The sequence below is a fragment of the Pelodiscus sinensis genome, chromosome 4 (genome assembly GCF_049634645.1).
Source record: "Pelodiscus sinensis isolate JC-2024 chromosome 4, ASM4963464v1, whole genome shotgun sequence".
Lineage (NCBI taxonomy): Eukaryota > Metazoa > Chordata > Testudines > Trionychidae > Pelodiscus > Pelodiscus sinensis.
The window spans coordinates 14,713,183-14,740,213 of record NC_134714.1 but is presented as its reverse complement, the minus strand read 5'-3'; the positions used below and the strand labels follow the sequence as shown (position 1 = coordinate 14,740,213).

Sequence of the window (27,031 nt, the reverse complement as noted above, 5' to 3'; positions counted from 1 at the left end):
GGCCCCCTGACATTGTTCTTTCCTTCACCCTGCCCCTTGGTGCCTTCCCCTTTCTTCTTCCCTGTTTCTCTCTCCCCCCCCCCCCGCTCAGCACAAGCTCCTTCCTCTGCTCACCCCCCTTCCCCTTAGTTCTCCCCCTGCCCCTTTCCTCACCTTCTGCCTTCCAGTTTGTGGGGCTGGAGACCATGGTCCAGCCCCAGAAGTCCCCGCAGCTCTGGCTCCAGTTGCTCCCAGGGTGGGACTGCTTGCCAGGACTGGAGTAGTGGCTGCCTGTGGTGCTATTTTTAGTACCTCAGTCCTCACAGGTGGCCCCAGTTCCAGCTGGAGTCAAGTGGCAGCCACATGAAGCCCATCCTGGTGAGGCTGCCCTGGCTGGAACATGCCTCGCGTGGCTGCTGCTTGACTCCAGCTGGAGCCGGGGCTTCCTGCGAGGACCTGGACTACAGCACTAAAAATAGCACCACAGGGGACTCTGCTCTAGTCCTGGCACCTGCCAAGCCTGAGATCACCCCAGCTGGGCTCCACATGGCTCCTGCCGGGGCTCCAAGGCAGCCCAGAGGAGGAGGAGGCAGGGCCACTGGATCAGGACCCTGCGTGGCAAAGGCAGTCCTGTGGTGGGAGGAAGAGAGGGAGGGGCCGCACTCCACTGGAAGCTGGCCCAGCTGCCCTGCATGCCCTGCTGGGGGGAGGGGGAGCAGGCTGCCGCGCTGTGCCACGCTGTGCCATGCTGTGCCGGTGTCCCATCAAATAGTGAAATGTAGTGGGGCTTTCTGGGACATTCCACTACTTTATGGGACATTGGGACAGAGTATTTAAATTCGGGACAGTCCTGGAAAAATCAGGACATATGGTCAGCGTATTTATACGTGTGGTAAGGAGGTGGGAAGACAATGATTAAATGAAATTTTGTTTGACCCTGATAGAACTGAAGATTCCTTCCATTGTGAAAATGTATTATGAGTGAGTAGAAATACTAGGGCAGAGCGCCTTTCACAAGTATGTAAATCATTAAGCACAAGTGCTATAAAGGAGAGGCCAAATTAATGTGTAGTCTGACTCATTTGGCTGCATTGCAGTCTGGTCAGTGATAAACTTGGTGGAATACATTTATAATAATTAGTCGATCATTTAGGGTTTTGAAATGCAGCGCATAACTATTAAAATAGCCCTATGATTGCAATTGGAATTTGATTGAATGTTTGGGTGGCATTTATAAGTGTTATATAATTTCAGTAAATTGTTTAGCAGAGCTTTCTAGCCCAGACACCCTCTTCTTGCCTAAGAAACTTTCCTTTCTGGGGCCTGATCCTGAGGTTTTAAGTGCCTGTGATTCCTATTGAAATCAGGGGGAGTTTTATGTAGTCAACAACTACACATTTATAGTGGTTTTTAAAATACGGTTAAAATTGGATCATGAAAAATTGATACCAATTTCGTATTTAGAAACATGAGCATATCATTTTGTTGGTTAAGGAAAGAGCTTGATTTTTGTCATTGACGTTTGATTGGCCAGATTACTGTGGTGGTGTCTTTTGTGTCTGTATGTAAGTTTTCTTTCTAAGTTAATGACAACTGGATGCTGCACTGGAGGAGGGTGTGTTACCTCTAATCAGAGGGAACAGTTTTCAGTACTTGCCACTAGAGGGCGTGCAAAGTGTTATTGTATCTACAGACCAGTGTTTAAATCCGAAAGAAAACAGTAAAATGAAATTATTGCCTTTTAGAGTAAAAATTGAGTTTAATAAATTGCAATTAGTAACAAATTAATATTTACTTTTGAGGTGTCCATTTTGAGTTTTCCCTCAAAAGTAATGAAGATACCTAGGTAAACAGGCTGGATTTGGTCCAGTCTAGGGATGTTAAATATCAGTTAATTGAATAGTCGATTAACCTCATGAATTCTTATCACTTACTCGACTGTTCTATAGTATTCGGGGGGTGGAGCTGACAGCCATTGCGCTCCGGCCCCACTCCGATGGAGCCCTTTGCCACGCCGCACTGCTGCCTCTGTATCAGGTTAAAAACCAGCTCCCCTTGAGGACTGGCTGCTTGTTGCCCTGGCAGCAGCCCCAGTCAGGTGGGGAGGGTCTGAGTTCCCAGATCTAGCACAAGCTGGAACTGAGCTAAGCTGCCTGCCTACCTGGCTCTTAATACATTTTAAATGCAGAACTGCAGTGGGGGTAGGTCCCAGACCCAGTGCAAGCTGGGACTGAGCCAGGCTGCTGGCCAGCCTGCTAAAAAATTTACTGGTGGGGGAGGAGGGGAATGCATGCAGTCTATAGCATTAACCAATAAGCTTTTGCTTACCGGTTAATCGACTATCCTGTTACATCCCTAGTCCAGTCGCAGGGTGCGTAATTTTAATAGAGAACCGACTCACTAGACATTTGTTATGGGTAGCTTGTTTGTATCTGTTACATTTTTAAAAGGTAACTAAGAAAAACTGGAACTCATTTACCTCTGTGGTAAATTAGGTTATGTTTACCCAACCGCCTATGTCGACAAAACTTATTTAATTAGAGGTGTGAATATTCCACTCTCCTGAGTGACAAAAGTTACACTCATTTAAGTGTTTGTGTGCACAAAATTATCTGCCGACATAGCTTATTTCATTTGTGGAGTTGTGGGATTTTTAATGCCAACAGCATAGAGCATCTTTATTAGATATGCCTCTGCAGTGCTATACATATAGACATGAATTTAGAAGGCAAGCAGTGTAAAAGCTATGGCCACCCTGCAGTAAAACAGTTTCTCAAGCAAGCAATAGGTACACTAAGTTGTCATTACTGAGACATAATTCCCACCCACCTCAATATGTGTCTTTGTCAGTAAACCGTGAATGATCAGACCATATATGAGACTGGATCTGTTGTGCAGCAACCAATTTAACTTTTCAATTTTTGGACAATAAGTTAAATGCAGATTATACTGTTTTTCTTGCTGTGTTTGCCTTTGAAATTGCTGACAACTGCCACGCTCATAACTGCCATACAAACCACATGGTAATAAAACAGTTAAACATATATGTGTGTGTGCCCAATTTTATAACTTTTGGCGAGCAGCTTTTTGGAGCAGGGACTTTGGCTTATAGGGCACGTAGCTCAATGGCGAACCAATAAGGAGTTGCTCCTCCGTTTGCTATCATAACATAAATATTAACGACAATAATAGTAACAATAAAGGTCTGGAGCAGGAAATTGTTCTGTGATTAATTTGTCGAGCAGATGTCAGAAGTTAGCTCTGGATTAATTTGAAAAGGGGGATGTAATTCTATGTATTTAAAAGGCATGAGAAATAAAACTCTCTTAGAAAATGTAGACTGGCCTTTACAATACAGATTAAGACTGTCAAAAGGATGTTTGCGGTATCAGCGTAATGGTTCATTTATAGCACCGGGCTTAAGTTTGGCCCTGGATTCTGCGAACTGTTCCACATGGATAGACTCACAGAGCTCTCTTCACTTTAGTGGGGCTCTGTCTAGGCAGGTCAGTTTGCAGGATCGCGATTTTCCATTGTATTCTGTAGGGTTGCGTACCATGCCATGAGTGTGTAGTTTGATACATTGACTAAATTCAACAGAATTTATTTGCCTGTGTCAGATCTTGATTAGATTGGCTGAAAGGAAATCTAATATAACCTGGGGGAGGGCGAAGCTGAAAAGTTTTTATTTTGTAGAGTCTCATGAGTTTTCCAAGAGGAGGTTGTGCAGATTGCAGGACTACGTTGATTTTGGTTTAGTTATTGGGACAGTTGATTGACAGTCATGTAAGTGCTTTGGGATTCTCATAAGAGAATTAAGAAGCAAACCAAAATTTAAATTTAATTTCCAGGCATTTTCACACAGCTTGTCAGGTCCTGGCTGTGCTTTGTCTGCTTTGGAAGAATGGCTATATGTAAAATTGATTTGGATTATAAATCTATGCAGATGGAAAGATGTGTGTGTTTTTCTTATTTCTGGTTGCATTACTGCATTTTTTGTATATCTCCTCCTTCCAACATCATTGGCTGGCACCTTAAAAAGCTAGTTGCATATTCTCCTGCAAAGAGATGTAAATATGACATGGTAACAAAAATTGTACTTGATTATTTCTAAGACAAGACAACGAGAGATGATGTTCTCCACTTGGCTAAACACATCTTCTCCTAGACTGATTTAGCAGTTCTTGATTTCCCATCATTATGTAACATGTATTTTTACACGGCTTTGGGCACTTTGTTGTTAAAAAAATTGCTTGAACATTGTACTTATTTTTTAAAAACAAGGTTTCCAGGTTCAGCAAAAAGCTGAACTTTAGCTATTGTGAGATTGTGTTGATATTACTACTATATAGTCCTACATAGTACAATATTCTTTCCTATTTTTTTATATGAAGGAGCTTATGTGCAAAAAAGAAGCACAAATAACTTAAATACATTTGATTTTTACAAGAAACAGTGCTAGCAAAAGGTAGAAGATTTGCTCACTGTGTTCATTCAGCAGTACAGTTGTTTGCCATCTGTATTAAAGTTTGCAAATATGAGAGTAATATTAAGGCTGCTGACCCTTCTGAGATTCTAGGAAATCTTTCTGAGGCAGGCATGTCTGATGCCTGAGGCCTGCCTCATGCCTGCATTCTCCTATAAACATCACTGTTTTAGAAATATCTAATTAAAGGAATATATATATCCTACTGAACTTTGTTTCATGCAACACACTAGCAAGATGAGGGTGTGAAAAATGCTTGGTGGACACCGGGCCATCAGATCTGCTTAGAAACCATAAAAATGGATTTTCATCAAAGGACATGGAAAATGAAAGTGCATTTTCAGCACATCAATTAAATCTAAGCAAGAGTGAATACACAAATAGACATGTCAGCTTAATAATTGGGAACATTTTAAAGTTAGCTTCATGTGAATTTTTTTAAAGCATGACAGTTAGCTAATTGGCAAATTGTCTGCTCCTATATGCCTGTCTTGGATGAGGGTCTATCCCATTTAATATCTGGTGTTCAAGCAATGGCCAATATTGAATGGTCCAAATTTAAGTGCTGCCCACTTCTTCACGTCTTCAGCAATTTACATGGCAAGTTGTGTGTTGCTGTACATGGAAGGAAAAATGTTCCTTCCTGGGTCATACAACACTTAGTTTACAGGAGTTTTAATTACCCATATTTTATCAAGGATTTGTTTTCTTGTACCGTGCCATGCAGAATATCAGATGTCATTTATATCTCGTAAAATAATCCAGTTCTTTGTAAAGCTAGGTTGTACTAGAGAGCTTGCCTCTCCGCGGCCATGAATTCCACAGGCAGACTACACACTGGGGTCATGATCCTACTATTTCTTTGCTCGTGTGAGTAACCTCATGCTGTGCAAGGAATTATTTTATCAGCTTGTACTGGAAAGTTATAAGGTTATTCTGCCTTTAATTTAAATATACCTGATGTAAAATATTAGTAATGCAAATACAGAGGTAGATGTAAGCACTTCTGTATTTTTTTCTTTTCTTTTTTCCTTTATTGTAGGGCAGGGGAGGGCAAGATAAGGCCTGCTGCTGCCTGTGTCTGCTCAAAAGGGCTGACACTACTTCTAGGCACCGCATGTCTGTGGCGGAGTGGGAAGGGGGAAACTGTATGTGCTGTCCCTGCCCCAGGCCAATTATTGCAGCTGCCATTGGCCGGAGTGACACATGGAGGGAGTCTCTAGCCATTTGGAGCAGCCTAGGGCTATGGCAGGCAGGGAGCCTGCTTTGGAGTTCCCATTGGGCTGCTGGCTGGGAGCTGCCTAAGGAAAGTGCCTGCTGGCCAGAGCCGCCCTCTAGAACCCCACCTCATTCTACCCCTCAGCTCCCTGTCCCAAGTTACCACCCAAACCCACTGCACCTCTCCCCTCCCCTGCCTGCCCGAGGTCACAACTCCCTTCCAGACCCTTCACCCCCTTCTACACTCCTCTCTTGGGTCAAAATCCACTCCTGTATTCCCTACCCTGTCCCGGATCCTGCACCCTAATTCCTTGCCCCAAACTCCCTCTCAGATCCCACACCCTCTCCTGCATCCCAGTCCCCTACCCTGAGCTCCCTTCTTCATCCATTCTCTGTCCCAGACTCCTCAGAGCCTCCATAGAAAAGACCGGCATTAGACCCCTTACCAAAATCTTGGAATGGTTCCCTAATAAAAATTCTTGCCCGCCCCGGTTGTAGGGGGTGTTGTGATTCCAATTATATATGTAAAATATCAGTTCATAGCATTTGCTAATTTTATTGATTTATCTAATTAAAACCAAGCCAAAGAAACCTAAGGGGAACATGCCCTTTAAAATTCCCCAAACTCTACAAAACTAAAATAAATATAAATTAAAGCTTTTTGTCCCTGGACTTTTCAGTCCATTGGCATTGACACAAGGGAACTGGTACAAAGAGGGAGACTGCCTAAAGATACAGCCTGACTACTGCCCTTGTTCTGCTTATCAACGTAGTTTGAAGTTTTATCACTACCCAGATGTTAGCAGAGGCAAAAAATGCCTTCTTCCATGGCCAATGTCTTGGGGAATTCTTCTTGGGTAAGGCTCTCTAGCCACAGTGCTCTGTGTCTCTGGAGCAGCCTGCCAGAGGAGAATGAACCCAAAGTCAACTGCATTTTGAACACGAAGCACCGACCCAAGCTGTCCTGCAAGTACAAAACACGAAACAGAAACAAAGCTAACTCCCAGCAAATACAACCAGCAGGGTTTTAGGGGAGATGGAGAGCAGAGTCCACTATAGTCAGCTCTGTATAAATCTTAACCCTGGACACAATGGAGATGGATGTTCTAGAAATGCCGTAGATAGGTAGGGGTTATAATTTTGTAACTACGCCAAATAGCGATTAGTTGATTAAGCTCAGAGTCCAGGTCACTGTGGGGCAGGATAGGGAGAAGACCCTGCATTCCAGTCCCTCTCTGTGGCAGCAACGCCCTGTGGAAGAAATCCCAATGCCCTGCCCCCACTCTGCAGTAGCAGTGTTGGGCAGGTGGGATGAGGGAATTCCCCGGCAGTTGGGATGAGGGAATTCCCCAGCAGCCCCTGATCTTGTCCCTGGCAGAAACTGTGGGACAGGGAAAGCCCCTCCGTGCTTTGGCAACCCCGAATCCCAGCACAAAATTACATCTCATACCAAGTAAAACCCACGTAAGTTGCTATGCCGTACCCTCCGTTCATTTATGTCTATTGTTACATAGATTAGAGGTTAGATTGCAAAAGAAATAAGAGTACAAAAATGTGCAACATTGTACGTTATGTTAGCAGAACAGAGGGGTAAGAGCAAGGACCCCTGGGTGCAATCTCAGCCAGAGATTTGGGGTGCAACCTTGTGCATGTCACTCAACTCTGTGCCTTTGTCTGAATAAAATGGAGGTGTATTTTATTTCTGTGTCCTGAATACTTAATTTCTTACCACTAGAACATAAGAACGGCCATACTGGGTCAGACCAAAGGTCTATCCATCCCAGAATCCTGTCTGCTGACAGTGGTCAATGCCAGATGCCCCAGAGGGAGTGAACAAAACAGGTAATCATCATATGATCCCTCTCCTGTCATTTATTTCCAGCCTCTGACAAACAGAGGCTAGGGACACCATTCCTACCCATCCTGGCTAACAGCCATTGATGGACCTAACCTCCATGAATTGCTCTAGTTCTTTTTTGAACCCAGTAAAAGTTCTGGTCTTCACATCATCTGGCAAGGAGTTCCACAGGCTGACTGTGCACTATGTGAAGAAAAGCTTTCTTTTGTTTGTTTTAAACCTGCAACCTATTAATTTCATTTGGTGACCCTTGGTTCTTATGTTATAGGAACAAGTAAATAACTTTTCCTTATTCACTTTCTCCATGCCTGTTATGATTTTAGAGATATACATTTTATAGAAGGCATGTCGGTGCCCTTTTCCTGCTGTTTTCAGGAAAAATAATTTAATTTACAGGTGCTTGGAGAAGGTCAGAATTTTGTATTCAGAACTGTTGAACAAACTTTGCACAGACCCCCATGGTATTTTAGGAATTTGTGTCAAGACAAAACATATATGGGACAGATTAGCCAATGACTGGTGTCTCCAGTCCTGATGAGGGAAAGCTAACCCTGCTTTGTGTCGAAATTCTGGTGCTAGCAAAAAGCTGTTAAATTTTTTTTCTGGCAAAGTCACAAAGTCACAGAGTTAATGTAAATGTTGTCAAGCACAACTTAGATAGAGAAAATAACTCGCAGCAATCCAGTGGGGGAGGGGGATAAGATTGATGTTACATGGATGCATTAAAGCAGTTATAAGTTGACTCAGACAGGATGTGATTACTAAATCATCATTTTCCAGGTTGTATTTACAAACTTTTGTACATTGATCCCCTGGTATGTGTATATCATCGGCTCTTATTCAAAGTTTTAAAGAGAAGAAACTAAGTACAAAAAGCAAGAGGCTTGTTTTTTTTGTTTCTCTTTGACCTGATGCTTGTTACAATGATGTTGTGCTAAATTTTTGCATTTTTGTTTGATTTTTTGTGTGTTTTTTCATGAAATCTAAAAAGCAAAACCAGAACAAAATAAGAACCCAAAGTCAAGTGCTGCTTTCGTGTCTCCCATGGGTTTGAGCAGCCTTGTTAATTAATGCTTTTGGAGCACTATGCAGTCCTCAGATGTAAGGTGCTGTAAAAGTGCAAATATATAAACAAAAATCAGGCATGCCATATGTCTGCTCTTGGCTGTGACACGCCTCTTATGCTGGGTATATTGTGTTCTGAAACAGTTACGTAACAGGAATATAGGCTCAAGATTGTGTCTGTCACAAATGATAAGACTTCATATCTATATAATCTGTTTATTGGTTTGTGAACCACAAGTCCCCCAGGGAGTGTCACAAATCCACATGATGTCCCCGAATGATTTTACATTTGGCTATCTGATTTTGTTGATAGATGTATACAATGGAAACGTTAGCCAGTCAGTTTGCTTCTGGTGAATGGAAGATTCCCTATTTTCATGTAAGGCGTGTTTTATTTGCAAGTGTCTAGAACATCTTAGGGAAGATAATCATATAAAATGAGTGTGTGCATGTGTGTGATATTACTTGTAGATTAGCACAATGTCTCCCGAGTAGAATTTCCTTTCATGGAAACTTTTAAGTCCTGCACCAACTCTGAATCGTGTGCGTCTTCCAGCCTACGCAAGAGGAATTAATTGGGCTGAATGTTGTGAAGAGCATTTAGCAGTTCTAATAGGCAGATGAACTGGACAACACTGAATTATCCTATGGGACCAGTCGTATTCAGAATCGGAAAGGCAGAGGGTGTTACTAAAGGATAAGGTCCTTTTAATCCTGCAGTAGTGCTGTGAAAATAAGAGTGGTGCAGAAAAGAACTCTGGCTACATTTCCAAACTTGACCATCTTTTACGTTTGCTCATCAATATATATAAATATATATATATTTGTCCTCACCATGAAGTCCTTTAATCCCTTTTTAGAGCTCCAGCTATTAGTGATGCACACACTAAATATCCTGGGTTCAAAAGTTGAACTCGTATCCAAACATTTCTGGACTAGTGTTATTCTTAGACAGCGAGAGAAAGAACAGAAAGTCCAAATTAGAAAGTAGGGAGAAAATGATGCAGTGAGGGTTACAAACAGAGACACACAATGTAGAACAGGGGTGAGCAATAATTTTTGATGGGGGACCACTTCAAGACATTGGAAAGTGGTCAAGGACCGCACTCTTCCATCATATCAATGGTTTGGGTATGGAGTCTGGGATAGAGGTTGGGTGCAGAAGGGAGCTTAGGGTAAGGGATTGGGGCTCAGGAGGGAGAACGGAGTCTGGTAGGGAGTTTGGGTGAAGGAGGCAGTTATGATGTAGGGCAGGAGACTGGGGGGCAGGGCTTTGGGATGTGACCTAGGGTAGGAGGGGATTGTGATCTCAGGCAGGAGATTGGGGTGCCAGATCTGGGGGAGGGTATGGATGCATGTGGAGTAGCAGAGCAGGACTGGGGGGCAGAGAGTTGGGAAGGGAGGGGTTGGGGTGCGAATCAGGCTCTGGCCAGGAGACTTACAAGCCAGCAGCCAAACCTGCCTGCAAAGCTAAAGGCTTGCAGAGCTTAAAATGTTTCTTCCTGTTCAGCTATGTGCTTGAGTGAGTAACGGAGCAGGAGGGAAGGGGGGTTTGCTTTGTGGCTTTCTGTTATTCAAACATGCAGCTCCCACTGGCCAGTTTCTCACCAGAATTGGCCAAAGGAATTATGCTGGGGGTGGGAGCTGTGTCTGAATCTTCCCCTCTTTCCTCCAGACTCATAAAGAGAATGTGCCCCGCAACCGCATTTCTGAGCTGTGTGCGGGGCTGCAGGGCAAGCAGGGGAACCTGCCTGGGGTTCCCCATTACTTCTAGGGTTGCCAGATGGTTTCTGAAAAAATACCGAACCCCCCCCCAAAAAAGGACCCTGAGAAGTTAAGCCAAAAACAAAACAAAACAAAACAAAACAAAAAAAAGAAGGCTTTTGAGGCTTTTCTTGCCTCTGCCTCTCTGCACCCAGGATTTTCATCTTCTGTCCGGGGAAAAAAACAGAAAATACCGGTACAGTGGGTGAAATCTTGGCTCTGAAGTCAATGGTACAACTTTTAGTGTCACCCCATATTTTTTATTTATTTGTGTGCACAGAAGCTCTAGTCTTAGTCTAGTCATAGAAGCTCTTGCTTTTCTGTAGATAGAAAAAGACGTTTAAAAAATATTGACTCCCCCTTGTGAGGTGAAGGAAGAGAGATTTTTGGTGAACTGAGACTAATTATACAAATCTAAAAAGGTTAAATTTCACAAAACCCAAATCTCTATCCTTATGTTATTCTGTATTGGATTTTCACAAGGAAAAATATTTATCTTCAGATTTTTTTTTTAAAACAAATTCAAGTTTGGAAAGTATGTAAGAGAGAGGCATGTAGAAAGTCAAATTGTTTCCAATATACTTACCATGTTCAATCGAATACTATTTGGATTATATACTCTCCATTCTAGCCAATTAACCATAGAAAAGAGTATAACGTAGAACGTATAAAACTCAAACTATCATCCTTTGATATGAAAGGAAAATAAATATATCAAATAAATAAAAGCAGTGGGAATAATTCTTTTAGCTATTGTAATGCTAGCTGTTAAAAATTCACTTTTGGACCTTTTTGAATAATACCTTCACTGAGGGGAAGATACTTGTATCACTACTAAGGTTTTTACATGAGAAATATCTGATGGCTATATTTCATTAAGTTTTTAGCAGCAGTTTAATAGCCATATTTACGTAACGTTTAAAGTTGACGCTGGATCACAACAGGAGAACCTCATCTTTAGACTATAGGGAGAGCATTGAATTGCTGATAAACATGTAATAATGTGGCATATAGATGAAGAAAATGGATACTTCCTGCTTCAGAAATACCTTACTGAAAGAAGCTTGGAGGAACAGACTATTTTAGGATTAGCTCCAATCCGTGTATATGAGCTGGAGCCATGAGTAAAAGAAGAACAGATGATTGAAGTGACATTTCAATGTGGGGTCAGCCTCCTGAAAATACTCACTGCAAACATTAGCATTTACAGGAAATGATATAGGCTGATAGAATGAACTAGAGCCAACACTTTTATGTTGTAAATAGACACTTCCCGTCTCTATATCTATAATATGAATTTTTTAACTTGCTTCCCATTACTATATTAGAGTTCCATTCAGCTTAAATATTTTCTGCCATTTTAGATGCGATATAGCACCGTGAATAGCTGTGAAAATTCCCCCCCCCCCCCCCCCCCCCGGCCTGTTGGCTGCCATCCTCCTCCCCAGAAGTAGCTGCCTCTGAATAGTTGTTTGAAACACTTTGGGAACTCTGAAATGTACAGTATTTTATTTGTCTTCTTATGTAGCATGCCTGCTATCAATTCTAGGCATGCTGACAATTTAACATGAAAAAACAATTTGTAATGTGGCTCAAGGTTTTTATCAAGTGCCAATATCCTGATCAGCTGTTGATAGGTAAAAGCTGGTATTTTAGTACTTTTAGGTGAAAAGCTTTAAACCATACTAGAAACAAATCCTGTCCAATCAAATGTAACTTTTCATTTTATAATACCACATCCTTTTTTTATTAGAGCCTTTAATTAAGTTGTCTGTTAAACTCCTGTCCAGTTGATGCTATCAATATGAAGAAATGTCTGCAATTAGTTTATAACACAAGGATTATGCTACCTTACTTGGTGGTTAACTACAAATTTTCTTCTCTTTTTTATTCTTTTTTAGAATCAAGCTTTTTACTGGGAAATGCCCAGATTGTGGACTGGCCTGTAGTTTATAGTAATGACGGTTTTTGTAAACTCTCTGGATATCATCGAGCTGACGTTATGCAGAAAAGTAGCACTTGCAGGTATGTAACTTCTGTATATTTTACAAGCTAATTTATATGTATTGAGTGAAAATTAGTATAAATTGAACCTCTTTAATCCAGCATGCTTGGGACCTGACCGGCGCTGAACCAGAGAATTTGCCAGACTGTAGGAGGTCAATGTTGTCTAACAGCATTACCAACACTTTCACTGCTTACCGGGCTTACAAGACATTTAGGGGTAAATTAGAGCTAAATAACAGCACACAACTGAGAGAGCCAGAACTGGTGGCTATAAACAAACTTTACGGGACCGCGGGAAACCTGGCCACAGCCAGGGTAAGTGGACATCTGGCTAACTAAACTCATGCCAGACCATGGATGTTGCCAGACTGGAGAGTGCCGGATTAGAGAGGTTCAACCTTGTACTCTGCTTTACAATGTTTAAATTATCTTGAAAGCCTTAATTTAAAAATGATTGGTTAGAAGTTTGTAAAATTACAAATAAAATAAACTGTTTAAGGTACCAGTGTAGTCAATAGAATTTATAATTACTAAGGCCGGATCCTGTACAATGCTGACCACCTTGTCTCCAATCCAGTGAAGCACTTAAACATGTGACTAACTGTGTACACGTGTGTAGCTCTGGAGTCAATCAATCCACTAAAGTCAATGGAACTGATCCAGTTCTTTTGCTGGAGCCGGGCCAGACTGTTCAGCATCTTGCAGGATTGAGCCTTAAATAAAAAGAGAATGTTTCTGATGATCATATAGATTTGGTTTTAGCTTATAACATTTACCAAGGACTAGATTTTCTGCCGTGTTTTGAAAACAAGCTAGTTTTTCCTTTAATTCACTACCTTGATACAGCAGTTGATGGCCTACCCCCATGCAAACCACCTCCTTTGTCACCATTAGGGTAGTTACCCCCAAGAGTGGGTAGACATTCTACCACACCATGGTCCTGCTTTAGGCAGGGGCTGGGCTCCATGACCTCCTAAGATCTCTTCTAGCCCTAGGATTCTGTGATTCTATGTCTAGTGGTCTGGCAGGAGAGGACAACTTTAATTTACGGCCAAGCATCCATTCTAGACTCCCCAACTGAATGCTTGGGAGATGCTATGGCTGTATTGCTAGGAGATGCATTCTGTGGACTGGGTTGGCCAACGCCAAACCCCATAAAGAATGTGCACTAACAATTTTGGCAGGGTTGCTGCTGTAAGGGGAATCGCACCCTGGTAACCCTGCTGGTAACTGGAGCATCCCAGGGAGCAAATCTGAGTCTCTGTGTGTGGCATGTTAACTATCACCCTCTTTTCACCAAGAGACAAAGGGGCGCATCGCTAATGGGAATGGGTAAAATGTAGCCTGCTCTGCTTTTCTCTATTGAGGAGGAGGGGAAACCTTTGGAATCAAGTTCCCTGAAAGTACTCAGGTTTCCCACAGCAGACAATGGTATAGGAACAAGCTTGTGATATTACCATGCAATATGAATACGGGCAATAGCAACCAAGTTTACAAACTCATGGGGAGTGAGAGAAACAACCTTCTCGCAGCTATACCAGATGCACTGATACAATTGCCCTGTTGAACTCCCACAATTACATCTATTTTTTCTTTGTACTGAAACACACCCATATAAGCTACTCACTACCAGTGGAGCCTCTAGTATGGATCTGAATTAAAACCATTCCAAGTCCAGAACAGAAATACAGGAAAATGCTAATTAAACACCTTTGAAACGTGGACTTGTGAGTTCCCTGTTTTAAAAACCCCTCAATTATACTTCAAACAGTGGAGGTGCATAAGGTTTGTTGCCTACCAGCGTTTTTAATGCATATTTATGTGCTATGGGTATAACCAGTGGAGCAGTCTCTCGCCTTCTCTGAGAATGTAAAAGTTTATTTGGGGTTAAATTTCCCCTATGGGGAGAGCTAGCAAGAGGCCTGCGCACCATTTAACTCCCTCATAAGCCCTATTTAGATGATGAAAATGGTCCGTGGGCATTGGGTATATGCACTGGAGCTGGCAGGTATAATGTCTAGCTGGGGAGTAGACATACCTGACCTAGCTCTGATCAAGCTAGTATGCTAAAAATAGCAGCATTGCCATGGGAGGGGCTAGCCGCCCTGAGTAACCACCTAGGATCTTGGATTGTGTTGTGTCCAGGGCTGCTACTCTGTCTCACTCCTGGCTCCACCTTGATTAAAATTCTTATTTAGCCCTGATTGAGCGAATGTGGCTATGTCTACTGGAGTTGGAAATTCCATCTTCCATCTTCAGTGTATACACCTCCATTGTGTTGGCCCACTTCTCCACGTCACTCTTATGTGGACCCTCAGTAGGACTTTAGTAGGGAAGACAGGGCTGCTTTCTAGTATACACTCTATTTTCTCTTCACTTCCAGCTACCCATCCACTTTAGAGTCTTGGGGGTTGTACTTTTTTCTATGCTTGGTCCTTAGCTGGTTGAGTTACAGTGTGCGGTATCAGGATTTCCATTTGTCCCAAGGTCTCTGAATACCACATCAGCAGAAATTCCAGAAATTTGCTGATATGTGGAGTAAGAGACTGTGATCAAAAAGTTCTAAGATGGGTTTAACATACTGTGTATGCTCTTTCAGACAGGAGTAATAACCCTTCAGGATTGGTCTAGAGCAGTGTTTTTTAAACTTTTTAAGACCGAGGAACACGAAACAATAATTCTTTTTATGAGGAACACCAAGGACTTTTTTGTTGGGGCGGGGAGAGGGAAGGCTGGGGGGAAATGTTATTGAGCAAAAAAAAAAAAAAGTTGCCTGACCCTTTAAGGGCAGCCATTTTGAACTCTGTTGTTCTCCGCGGCACACCTCTAACTGCCTCGTGGTGCACCGGTGTACCACAAAACACAGTTTAAGAAACACTGATCTAGAGTCTCCCAAAATCCGCCTCAATCTCCCAGCGACTGTTGAAAGCAGTCCTGGAGATTTTAATGGGATATTTTAAGGAAATGACATTGTATGGTGTTGGGTGGGGAGAAGGGGGGGGAGGGTTGAAATCTCCAGGAATAGCATGAGTCATTGTTGACAACTCAAGATAGGAACAGTTTTGAAACTATTCTAAAAAAAATGATGCTGCTGTATGTAAGAGAGAACAGTTTTTGGGTGGACTGTGTCTTTTTAGATTTACTCACTTGAGCGTGTGGTGTTGAGGGTGAGAAGTATAGTAAGTGATATTGAGGAGGGATTGTGAAGATGATAGCCAATAAATGCCTGGGTTTTGGATACATGGAGTAATTTTGATCAACATAATACATAAGTTTTTTTTCTTTCTTTCTGAATTAGGTTCTCAGTCTACATGTGATAAGATTGCTTGCAACATCACGTGTATCCAAAATAGCATTGATATAAAACATCGCATTAGATGGATTAAAGCAAAGCAGATTTCTGATGCTATGGGATCAGTATGCTATGCTGCTACATTTATATTGCTTTTCAGCCCAAAAGTGTATACACATACAGAGAGATACATAATGCATAATTTCTTAGACTCTAGGCCCTGATTCATGTGGTACAAGCTGTGCTTGGTGCAGGTCTTAAGTGTGGTGAAGGACAAAGATAGTTGTATTCCACTATTGTGTCTATCCGTTTGGACATGGGCCAGTTTGTCCCCCAGTATATGCTGGAGCAGACCCAAGCATAAATCTATGCTCTAATTTATGCCTGACTGCCGGCAGCCCCAAGTGGTTGGGAATAGCCAGAGCATAGAGATGCACCCACAGTCATGCCCCCTGCCACCATGGGCCTCAACTTTAGCCCTTCACCACTTGTGGATAATCCCATGCGAGGGATGTAAGCAACTAGTCGACTACCCAATAAGCATATGCTTATTGGGTAATTGGGTGGTTGAGTAGTGACTCAACTAGTTGCTCCCCGCCCCCCACCCTCCGCTGCCTCTGACAGCAAGAGGTATCAAAGGGGGGAGCAAGAGCTGGTGCTGAGGGGGAGCCGGCTTAAAAGCTGTTCCCCCCCCCCCCCCAGCACCATCTCTGCAGCGGGGGGAGGGGTAGCAGGGGAGGAGAGGCATAGCAGAGGACTGGGTGTAAGCTGAGACAGCTGATTCCCGACTCATTCCCAGTCCCCCCTACTGAATCGCTGCCTTTTAAATGTATTAAGAGCCTGGTGGCTCTTAATACATTTAAAAGGCAGAGATGCAGTGGGGTTAGCTCCTGAGTCCAGGAGCTAACCCCACTGTGGCTCTGCATTTTCTCCCTTATCGACTAATTGAGTAGTCCGTTACTACTCCATTAGCTGATTTAAACGCAATTTAACATCCCTATCCCGTGCAATAATATTTCCAACCTGACCAGATCGACTGGCTTTATGGCATATTTGTAGCAGCTGAGTGGCACATAACGGTCAATGCAAGCATGAATATTAGACTACTAGAGCTTTAGGCTATAGAGATTATAAATATATCTTTGCATGGCACGTATTACACCAGAAATTGTGTGGTCAATTGGAAACACCACAGCATTCTCCCATGCACAACATTTTTCAGCAGGCGGAAACATGAGAGTCAGTTGATGAATATTGTGCACCAATGAAATGAGACCTGGGAAGGTCTGAGGGGTGGCTGCAGTTTCAGCATATTTAGGCTGTACAGGCAATACCTGAGTTACGCGGATCCGACTTATGTCGGATCTGCAGTTACGAACGGGGCTTTTCTCGCCCCGGAGGACTGGAGCGGCGGGACGCCCAGATGCACTGCAGTCCCGCCGCCCCCGTCCTCTGGGGCGAGAAAAGCTGCTACACGTCTCCCTGATCTGCTGGGGGGGGAGCCCCCCCAGCAGACCAGGGAGACGCGGAGCAAAGCCGCGGAGCACGCCTGCAGCGGGACAGCCCGGGCGCGCCTGGGCTGTCCCGCTGTGGGCGTGCTCCGCGGCTTTGCTCCCCGTCTCCCTGGTCAGGAGACCAGGGAGACGGAGCAAAGCCGTGGAGGACGCGGGCGGTCCCGCCACCTGCATCTCCCTGGTTTGCTGGGGGGGGGGGGGGGGGTGCAGCTAGTGCCCCCCCTCTCCCCCCAGCAGACCAGGTTTTTCTTGCCTACGCCTGGGGCAGAGCAGCTGGGGTGCTGCTGGGTTGCTCCAGTAGCGCCGCTCCTCGGCGCTACTGGACCAACCGGGCAGCACCCCAGCTGCTCTGCCCCAGGCGTCCTGATTCAGCTGCTGCTGGTCAGTTTCAGCAGTGGCTGAATCAGGACACCTGGGGCAGAGCAGCTGGGGTGCTGCTGGGTTGCTCTAGTAGCGCCGAGGAGCCGCGCTACTGGAGCAACCCAGCAGCACCCCAGCTGCTCTGCCTCAGGCGTCCCCAAGTCAGCCGCTGCTGAAACTGACCAGGGGCTGACTACAGGAAGCCCGAGGCAGAGTTGCTCTGCCCCAGGCTTCCTGGAATCAGCCTCTGATCAGTTTCAGCAGCAGCTGACTTGGGGACGGCTGGGTTTCTTAAGTTGAATCCGTATGTAAGTCAGAACTGGCGTCCAGATTCAGCCGCTGTTGAAACTGATCAGTTTCAGCAGCGGCTGACGCCAGTTCCTACAGTCCCTATCTTGTACGTAAACCTACAGTCCCTATCTTGTACATAACCCGGGGACTGCCTGTAATTTCACACACAACAATTCTTTACTTCCAGTTGCACGATGAGCTTAAATTGTCCCAGAGAAATATTTTCCTTGCATCTGTTCATGCTCATGCAAATTTAGGCCTTATTGAATAAATCAAAAGAATGAACTGTTATAAAATCTTTCTGAAAATGATACTGCTAGTCGTATTCTCAGAATATCAACTCAATGGTCATTAGTAGACATTGATTCATTTATGCAAGTACTCATGGAAAAAATCCGCCTGTTGAGCACTTGGTTAGCAGAGCTTTCCCACGCATTGTACGTTTGTCATTGTCTGGGCACTGCTCCAGTCCTCTCTTTGTCTTGACTGTCTCAACAAGGCTTAGTTTAGGGCTGGGTGTGGCCAACAGTTTTCGGAGACATCCTGAGCTTTCCTGGGTTCCCTGAACATTTTGTAGAAGGCTCAGAGGGGTATCTGTGTTAGTCTGTAACTTTAAAAACGAGAAGTCTGCGGTGTGAAATTCTGCACACACTTTTCATATGCAAATTTGACACCGTCTCCATTGGCTTGAACAAAGACTTGAACTGGTCAACATATTATAACACCAGCTTTCCTTACATTCAACACTCTATTGACATCAAAAGGTAAGTAAGAAGCATTTCCAGCACACTCAATTAGCCTCATCAGCACTGGGACTACAACTGATGGATAATTCTTTTTCCCTCTCCCTTCTTCTTCTGAGGCCTTTTTTCCCCCTCCACTCAAGATCATTTCATCTGAAGAAGTGGGTTTTGCCCATAAAAGCTCATGATACCATCTACATGTTTTGGTAGTCTTTAAGGTGCTTCTAGACTATTTGTTGGTTTTTAATCTATATTTTTGTTAGTCCCTATGGTGTCCCAGGACTACTCGTTTCTGAACCTTTTGTGAGAGTCTGTGTATGCCGGCTGAACCACACCTAAAGAGAAAGATCATTAGGGGACTAGAGCTCTTCATTGAACTGGTTGTTTGTAGTCAGCATTATCAGGGAAACTGCTGCAGTACTCTGTTCCATGTCTCAAAGACTGAGGGAAACATTCACTCCTGGTTTGATTTACTGCTGTTCAAAGTTGGATGAAAAGCCTGTGGGTGACATCCTGGCTCTGTTGAAGTCAATGGCAAAACTCTCCTTGGCTTCAGTAGGGCCAGGGCTTCACCTTGTGTATTTAGAGCAGTGTTTCTTAAACTGTGTTCTGTGGCACACCGGTGTGCTGTGAGGCAGTCGGAGGTGTGCTGTGGAGAACGACAGAATTCAAAATGGCTGGGTTTTTTTCTTTCTTAATTTTCCCCTGACCATTTTTTCCCCCCAACTTTTTTGTTGAGAGGGGAAAAAAATCTTTGCTGTTCCCCATTAAAAAAAAATATTGTTTCATGTTCCTCGATGTTAAAAAGTTTAGGAAACACTGGTCTAGTGTACTGAAGTCAGCATTCAGGAATAATGAAGCTAGACACTGAGAAGATTTCACATTTACACTGAAGGCTCTTTCCACCATCAGGATGGTGCAGAGCCCTCGTTGTGAATGAGAATCACATTGGCATTTCCAGGGTCATTGAGACTCTTCATAATGTTCTTTATAAAGAGTGGCTGTGCTTGAACTTGCAGACTTTTGAAGTGTTTAATTCATAAATCGGTGGCTGTTCATTTTGGGTTAATCCTTTTCAAGCTGGCGTTGGCCAGCGTAATGCTGTTGTGTCCTGTTTCCTCTAATGCCTCTTGGTAAGTAAGGCTGTAATTTGGGTTTAGGATTCTGCCATGCTTTGCCACTCACCCAGCATTCAGAAACTCACAGATTCATCCATTAACACAAACAGGACACTACGGGTGACACTAGCAGCAGCTCTCTGAAATTAACTAGGGATACAAGAGTCCTGTACCCGCTTAGAGCTGCTTTGTATTGTGTGGTGGTTCTTCTCTTTCAGGGGGTGCTTGGGAGGGACACAAGGGACTAGGGATGTGACTGTATAACCAATTAACTGGTAGGTTAAGGTTAACCGGTGGGGGCTGGAGCAGGCGGCTGCTTAAGCACCACAGGGGGCCCACTGTGGGCAGAGGCTGATGGTCTGGAGCAGCCCCTGTCCGCTGTGGGCCCAGGCGCCCTGCAAGCAGGGGCTACTCTGGTGTCTGAAGCAGCCTCTGTCCATGGCAGAACCCCCTGCAGGCAGGGGCTGCTCCAGCCTCTCCCTGCATTGGACATAGGCAGGGGCTGCTCTGACAATGTTTAACCAGTTAACCAATTACACGGGGTTTTACATCCCTACCATGGACAAGATAAGTAAAAAATGACCTGCTTAAGAAAGAGAAAAACGTAGCTAACGTTGCTCCTTTCTGTGAATATCTCAGTGAGTCTTGTGTTTCTGCACTAAGTCCGTTGTCTGGATTGTAAGACTTGTTAGTCTTTAAAGTGCTACACAGTCCTGTTTTTTGTTTCTGCTACACCAGACTAACACGGCTACATTTCTATCACTGGAGCACAGGAGTATTCTTTATATTTGTCTTGTCAAGCGTTGATAGCACACTCTACTAGGGATGTTAAATATTGGTTAATTGAAGAGTCGATTAACTTCATGAATTCTTATTGGTTACTTGACTATTCTATAGTCCCTGGGTGGGGCTGGCAGCCAGTACACTCCAGCCCCACTCCCTGGGAGCACCCTGCTACCCCGCACTGCTGCCTCTGTATCAGAAGCAGCAGCGCAGGCTGCCAGGTGGAATCTGGTCCATGAGGGGAGTCCATTTATAATCCAGGGGCAGCAACACGGTGTGGCTGCAGCACCTGTCCAAGGGGTGGTCTGAGCTCCCAGACGCAGCATGAGCTGGGACTGAGCTGGGCTGCTGGCCAGCCTGCTAAAAAATTTACTGGGGGCGGGGGATGTGTGTAGTCTATAGCAGTGGTTCTCAAACTTTTTGGGCTCCAGAGCCCTTTTACATGTGTAAAAATTTATGCAGCGTCCCAGCGGTCCACTGATTGTATGCGTTGTACCTATCGATGTTTCCAGTTTGTCAACCTCACGCAGAGCACAGTTTGAGAAACACTGGTCTATAGCATTAACTGATAAGCTTTTGCTTATCAAATCGACTATGCTCTTACATACCAGCACTGTACAAGTAATAACTAACAAGAACAAGTGGCAGAGGAAGATCGTGTGATTAATTAAAGGCGTGAAGATGGGTGGTTCTTCTCCCTTCTCCCCCACCCTCATCTCTATGGAAAAAATAGGAGAGACAAAATTAAAATAAATCTGAGATCAACAGGGATCTTCTGTAACATAGGGCAGAGTTGCTTTGCAAGTTCCTAATGTACCTGATATCCAAACTTTGTCTGTTGAAAAGATTTGTCATTGTAGCACACAACCAGTGTTCCCTGTGAGCTGTGCGTTTGTGTGGCTGCTCAGGAGAGTTTCAAATGCTGCCCAGCGGATTAGCAGAGCACCCCCAGCTAGGTTTTTTGTTTCTGCTGGTGGTGCACATTCACACGTGCCTTGGCACAAACAAATTTATTTTGCACGTGGGTGGAAAATATTAGAGGGAACATTTCACAAGACGTTAAAATATTTGACTGCCATCATAAGCTGATTTAAATGTGAGCATCCAATTGATTAATACTATTCAGCAGAATTGTATAATTACTCCTGAACTTCTAATAGCAACGCTATACAACAGTGGGTTTCAAAGTGGGGTCTGTGGACCGCTAGTGGTCCATGGATGCCTTGAAGGTGGTCCGTAATTCAAGCTCAATCCACATTCTTGCTCTCCTTCTTTCTCTCCCTTCCTTCCCCTGCCAGTGGGGAGCCCACGCTGGTGCTCCAGCCTCGTGGCCCCCCCTGCAAGGCTGGAATGCCAGTGCAGCTTCCTGCTGTGGGGGAGGTGGGAAGGGGGTGGAAGAGAAAATCCCGAGCCTCCCCACTGGATCTGGTTTGCGGGGAAGAAGAGGAGCCAGAAGTGGCTCTGTGCACTGCCACTCCCCATTCCCTGGCTGGGGCCACAGCAGTACACGGATGTACTGCCTGGAGGCTTTCCCTGCTGCTCCCATTGGCCAGAATCCGAACAATGGGAGCAGCAGGAGGCTGTGCTTGGGATCAGTGGGGAGCACAAAGGCAAGTAAGTGCCCCCTGCTGCTTAGACCCTGCACCCCCATCTACTCATGCACCCTCTGCTGAGACCGTGCACCTTCCCCCCCCCCCCCCCCCGGCCAGATATCCTACTCCCACTTTGCTCCTGCATGCTTTCCCCTGGCCAGACACCCTATGCCAGGGGTGGGCAATAATTTTTTGCTGGGGGCTGCTTTGGACATTTTTGAAGTGGCTCTGGGCTGCATAGGAAGGGGTGGGGCATGGAGCAGAAGAGGCATGGCCACAATATTTTTGGGTTCCTCACCCCCAGACAATGATTGGTCTGGGGTGAGGGAGTGCCTCCACCCCATGTTCTCCCCCCCCCCAGGTGCTCATGCCCCTGGCATGGGAAGCGACTGCCCTCACTCCCCTGCCCCTAGGCCAATTAGGGCCTGGGGTAGAGGAGTGCACAAAGCCTCCTCCACTCTTTCCTCCTCCCCCCCCCCACCCCATGAGCAGCTTGCGGTGCTTCAAAGTGGGATGTGCTCCTGGCAGGGCAGGAGGAGGCTTTCTGCTCTTGTCCATCCCCAGGCCTTAAGTGGCTTGGGGGTGATGGCCTACAGAAGCCCTTTTCCCCACCCCTGCCCTACTCTCATTCTGCTCCTGCACCCTCCCTTGCTCCTTCACCAAGCCAGGCACCCTGCCCTCAGCCCGCTCCTGCACCCTTTCTTCTGGTTGGACTCTGTACCCAACTTTGCTCCTGCATCTTCCCTCCTGGCCACACACTGCACCCTCTCTTGCTTCTGCCCCCTCTCCCCAGCCAGATACCCTACTCCCAGCCTGCCCCTGCAACCTAACTCCCATCCAGACCCTGCACCCTCACTTCCTCCTCTACCCCACCTCCTGCCCAGATTCTGTTCTCCCATCCCACACACTGGCAGCCCTATCCATTACATTGGACCCCTCATTTTTTCCCCACCCCAGAGCCCGGGGGTGGGGGGGTGTCCACAAAATCCACTAACCCCATAACCCCCAAAAAAGTTAATCTGGCCTATTGGAAACCCTCAACCTCAGTCTTCCCTGTCCCTCCTCCACCCCCCATGGGCCTGGAGCACCAGAGGAGTGAGGTGTCTCAGTTGGGGGTCACATTAGTGAGGGTCAGGTGTCTTTGTGCATTTGTTTTTTCTTCCCTAAGTGCAGCATCTTACATTTGTCTTTGCTGAACGTCATTTTGTTGTCTATAGTCCAGTTCTTCAGTGTATCAAGATCCATCTCAATTTTAGCTCTGTCCTCCAAAGAATTGGTATCCCCTCCTTGATTTGTGTCATTTGGAAACTTGATCAGTATGGTCTCTCTACTTACATCCAGGTCTTTATGAAAGATGTTTACTACTCCGGACCCAGACTGGATCTCTGTGAAACCCCCAGTTATGAATCCACGTAATGGTAGTTTAGTTGAGCCCACATTTCCCCAGCTAATTTACCAGAATGTCATGTGAGAGTATGTCTACACTACCCCGCTAATTAGAACTAGCGGGGTAATGTAGGCATACTGCACTTACAAATGAAGCCCGGGATTTGAATTTCCCGGGCTTCATTTGCATAAGCGGGGCGGCGCCATTTTTAAAACCCCGCACGTTCGAACCCCGTGCAGCGCGGCTACACGGGGCACGAACTAGGTAGTTCGAACTAGGCTTCCTAGTTCGAACTACCGTTACTCCTCGTGGAACTAGGAGGGTAGTGTAGACATACCCTGAGACTGTCAAAAGCCTTGCTGAAGTCCACCTATATTATACCCATTGCATTCCTTCTAACCACCACATCAGTTACCCTGTCAAAGAGGGAAGTCAAGCTGATTTGGCATGATTATTTGTTCTTGGTAAGTCTGTGCTGGTTGCTAGTAATTGCCCCTTCATCTTCCAGGCATTCGTAAATTGAATATTTATACATCGATATCTAGAAAGCTACTAGAGCAAAGTCAGGCTGACTGGTCCACAGTTCCCTGACTGCTACTTCCCTCCTTTTTAAAGCTGGGGCCTATACATTAGCCCTTTTTCAGCACTCTGGGACCTCTCCTTTCATCCATGGGTTTGTAAATATTGCCACTGACACCAAGATTTCGTCAGATAATCCTTTCAGTACCCTTGTGTGAATAGCTCTTAGCCTCGCTGATTTGAATTCATTCAGATTTGCCAGAAGATCTGATGTGTTCTTTGCTTATCCTGGTCTGTGTCCTGTCTAAGGTGACTTCGCTAGTGATCTGGTCATGTTATTTTTTGAGAAAAGACTGAAGTGATGGAGGCATTGAGCAGCTCTGCCTTCCTAATATTTTCTATCAGCTCACCTCCTCCAATTAGCCACGGACCCACATTATCCTTAAATTTGCATTTATACCTGCTCAGTGGAAGGGAGGGGGAGGAATGAACAGATGCATTTGGGTACTTTCCCCAAACAGTATGGTACAAAAATAACTGAATAGCATGAATGAATGCATTTGCATGCTTCTTAAAATGTTGCATAATAGTCTAGCGGTTTGGTTTCGTAACTTGTGCAATAAAAGGCAATACATACGGTTCTGTTTTGTTGCATAAGATAGAGAGGGGAGGAAAATATTGTGTACATAAATTTCAGAGGAGTTTAATGGAGTTTTGCACATTTACATCAGCACAGAGAATTTGAATCAAGGACGCCCTTCTATTGAAATTCACCCTGCCAATATGAATTATGGAGGGTGGCACTTCTATGAGTGATAATTGGGATGCACTGTTTGAACATGGTAGCAGGGGCACTGACCCAGCACTTAAGCGCACGTCTAACTTTAAGGATATGAGTTGTTCGTGATTTCCTCCCCGCTCACAAGGGGTAAATGGAAATGATGGGACAATTTATGCTCTTTAAAGCCGGGCTGGTTTGCGAGAGAATTGCAGCCTTTATTTCTTGCTGGAGAAATTTTGTCTTGATTCCTAATCAGACAGTTATAAATAAACTCTAAAATTATCCGGATGTTCCCTGAGACGTTCAGATAATCAGAGAACAGAACCATAGAATCATAGGGCTGGAAGAGACCTCAAGAGGTCATTGAGTCTGGCCCCCAAACTTTGATCCTTTCCTCAATTTTGGATTTGGGCCATGAAGGCAAATTTTGGGTGACTCAACATTCTCAAACTGATACTTGGATCATCAGGAATAACTTGTAGTAGATTCCATTCTGCCTCAGAAGTCTAAGGGAATCTATCAGGATTTTAGAATTTACATGGCTTTTGTTTACTTTTCTTCTCCATTTCATTATTTTGTTACTGTATTATTTTTATGTGTTGCCCCAGTTATAGTAATAGCATGTGCTTTTATATATTGTTAGCTCTTAAAATAAAAAAAAACTAGCCTTGAATGTATAACTAAAAAGTCACTTATATAAAATGATAAATGGCAGCACATAAATCTTTCTTACAATAGATAAGCAGCCACAGTTGTTTGCTTTGTAGGTTTAATGGAAATCTTGGCGTATGATAAATGCTGAAATGAGGTGTAAATCATAGTTAAATTTCAGTGACTGACAAATACAGCATAGCCAATGCTTTATTTTACTTGACTGTGGGGGGGAAAAAAACAGAAGTGGATTTTTCTTTTCCAGTTTTATGTACGGAGAACTGACGGATAAGAAGACCATTGACAAAGTCAGACAGACTTTTGACAACTATGAGTCAAACTGCTTTGAAATTCTTCTATACAAGAAAAACAGTACGTATAAAATTGTATACAGCTTTTGAACACTGATAGTACTTTAAAAAAATGAATAATTGATCAACACCAATTTTTCTTGAAACATTAGTATGGGAGTTTGGAGAAAGATTTTTAAAAGTCACAAGCGATTTTTGGGTGACTTGTATTTGAATGGGCAGCGTGAAAGCCCTTTAAAGGGTCTGGTTTTCAGAGAGTGGGTTCTCCGCACTTTTTGAAAGTCTGGTCCCTTTAAAATGTCTCAGGTGAGCACTGCAGAAACACAACTCATTTTGAAACTTTTTGGGTAAATGAAGGGGGAATACAACTAGGTACCTTGGTAGGAAACACTGTGCAAGGTGCTTCATGCAGATCAGAGAATTTCCCTCAATTGTGACCTGGAACACTCGTGACTCAGGTGTTTGAGAAGGTCCTGCCAATGGTACTTGCTTATTTGATGGCTCTGTGAGGCATAAAAGCCACCCAGTCAGATCTTGGATGAGACCACCAAACTTAAGACCCAGTCAAGAATTACTACAAGGTTATTGAAAGGCAGAGGGCTATGTAGTTACTCAACCATGTGAATATTCTTTCCTTTGGCTGGCCTCCGTGTTCCAGAGCCTCATCCAATAGTTGGGTCATATGTCACCCAATAACGTCTGTCTCTCTCTGGTAACTATGAATAGAGGATTTCAGATAGTGCTACTTCCTGAGATTATACCTGCTAAGACTCTCTGAAATGGTACGTGTGTTCTTTATACTTTAATTCCAGTTTCCCTTTTTAGGAGAAATCATCCCATCCTTTGTCTTGTGCTCACTTAAGCAATTACAAGTGATCCTAAGTTTCCCCAAATTCCCAAAGTATGTTAGCAAACTTTTCCATTAAAAGAGGAACACTTCCAAGTACTGCTGTAGATGTTTGGACATGTCTTGTGAATGATGCCCAGTCTGGTCTTTGGGATATGGTCATGTCTGTGCCTTTGCTTTCTTGCTGCTCTGCTTTTTTGTCCGTGTAGTCTGCCTGATTGCTCCCACATTTTAGGAAAATTGTTGGTCACAGGATGGCCCCGCGGGATTCAGCCCGTCCTTTGCTATTGGGTTATCTTATTAAAAATAAGTTGAAGTGGCAGTTCCTGGTTAGTAGTTGTCAGTCTTTCATTGAATTCCTTTCCCTTCTATTTTTAAATAGAAAAAATAAAAGCTTTCCTCTGATCCCTTTTCCATAGCAGGCCAACGACTTTTGCTTAGAAAAGAATATTGCTTGCTTGAGTA

General features: G+C 44.3%; 1 protein-coding gene across 1 annotated transcript in view; it reads left to right on the top strand.

The window, feature by feature from the left end:
- Window positions 1–27,031, top strand: part of KCNH5 (potassium voltage-gated channel subfamily H member 5) — a 235,023-nt gene that overhangs the window by 9,218 nt on the left and 198,774 nt on the right. The window contains exons 2-3 of the mRNA XM_075926373.1: window positions 12,272–12,395; window positions 25,674–25,780. Of these exons, the coding sequence (XP_075782488.1) occupies window positions 12,272–12,395; window positions 25,674–25,780 (231 nt within the window). The remainder of the gene's footprint in view (window positions 1–12,271; window positions 12,396–25,673; window positions 25,781–27,031) is intronic.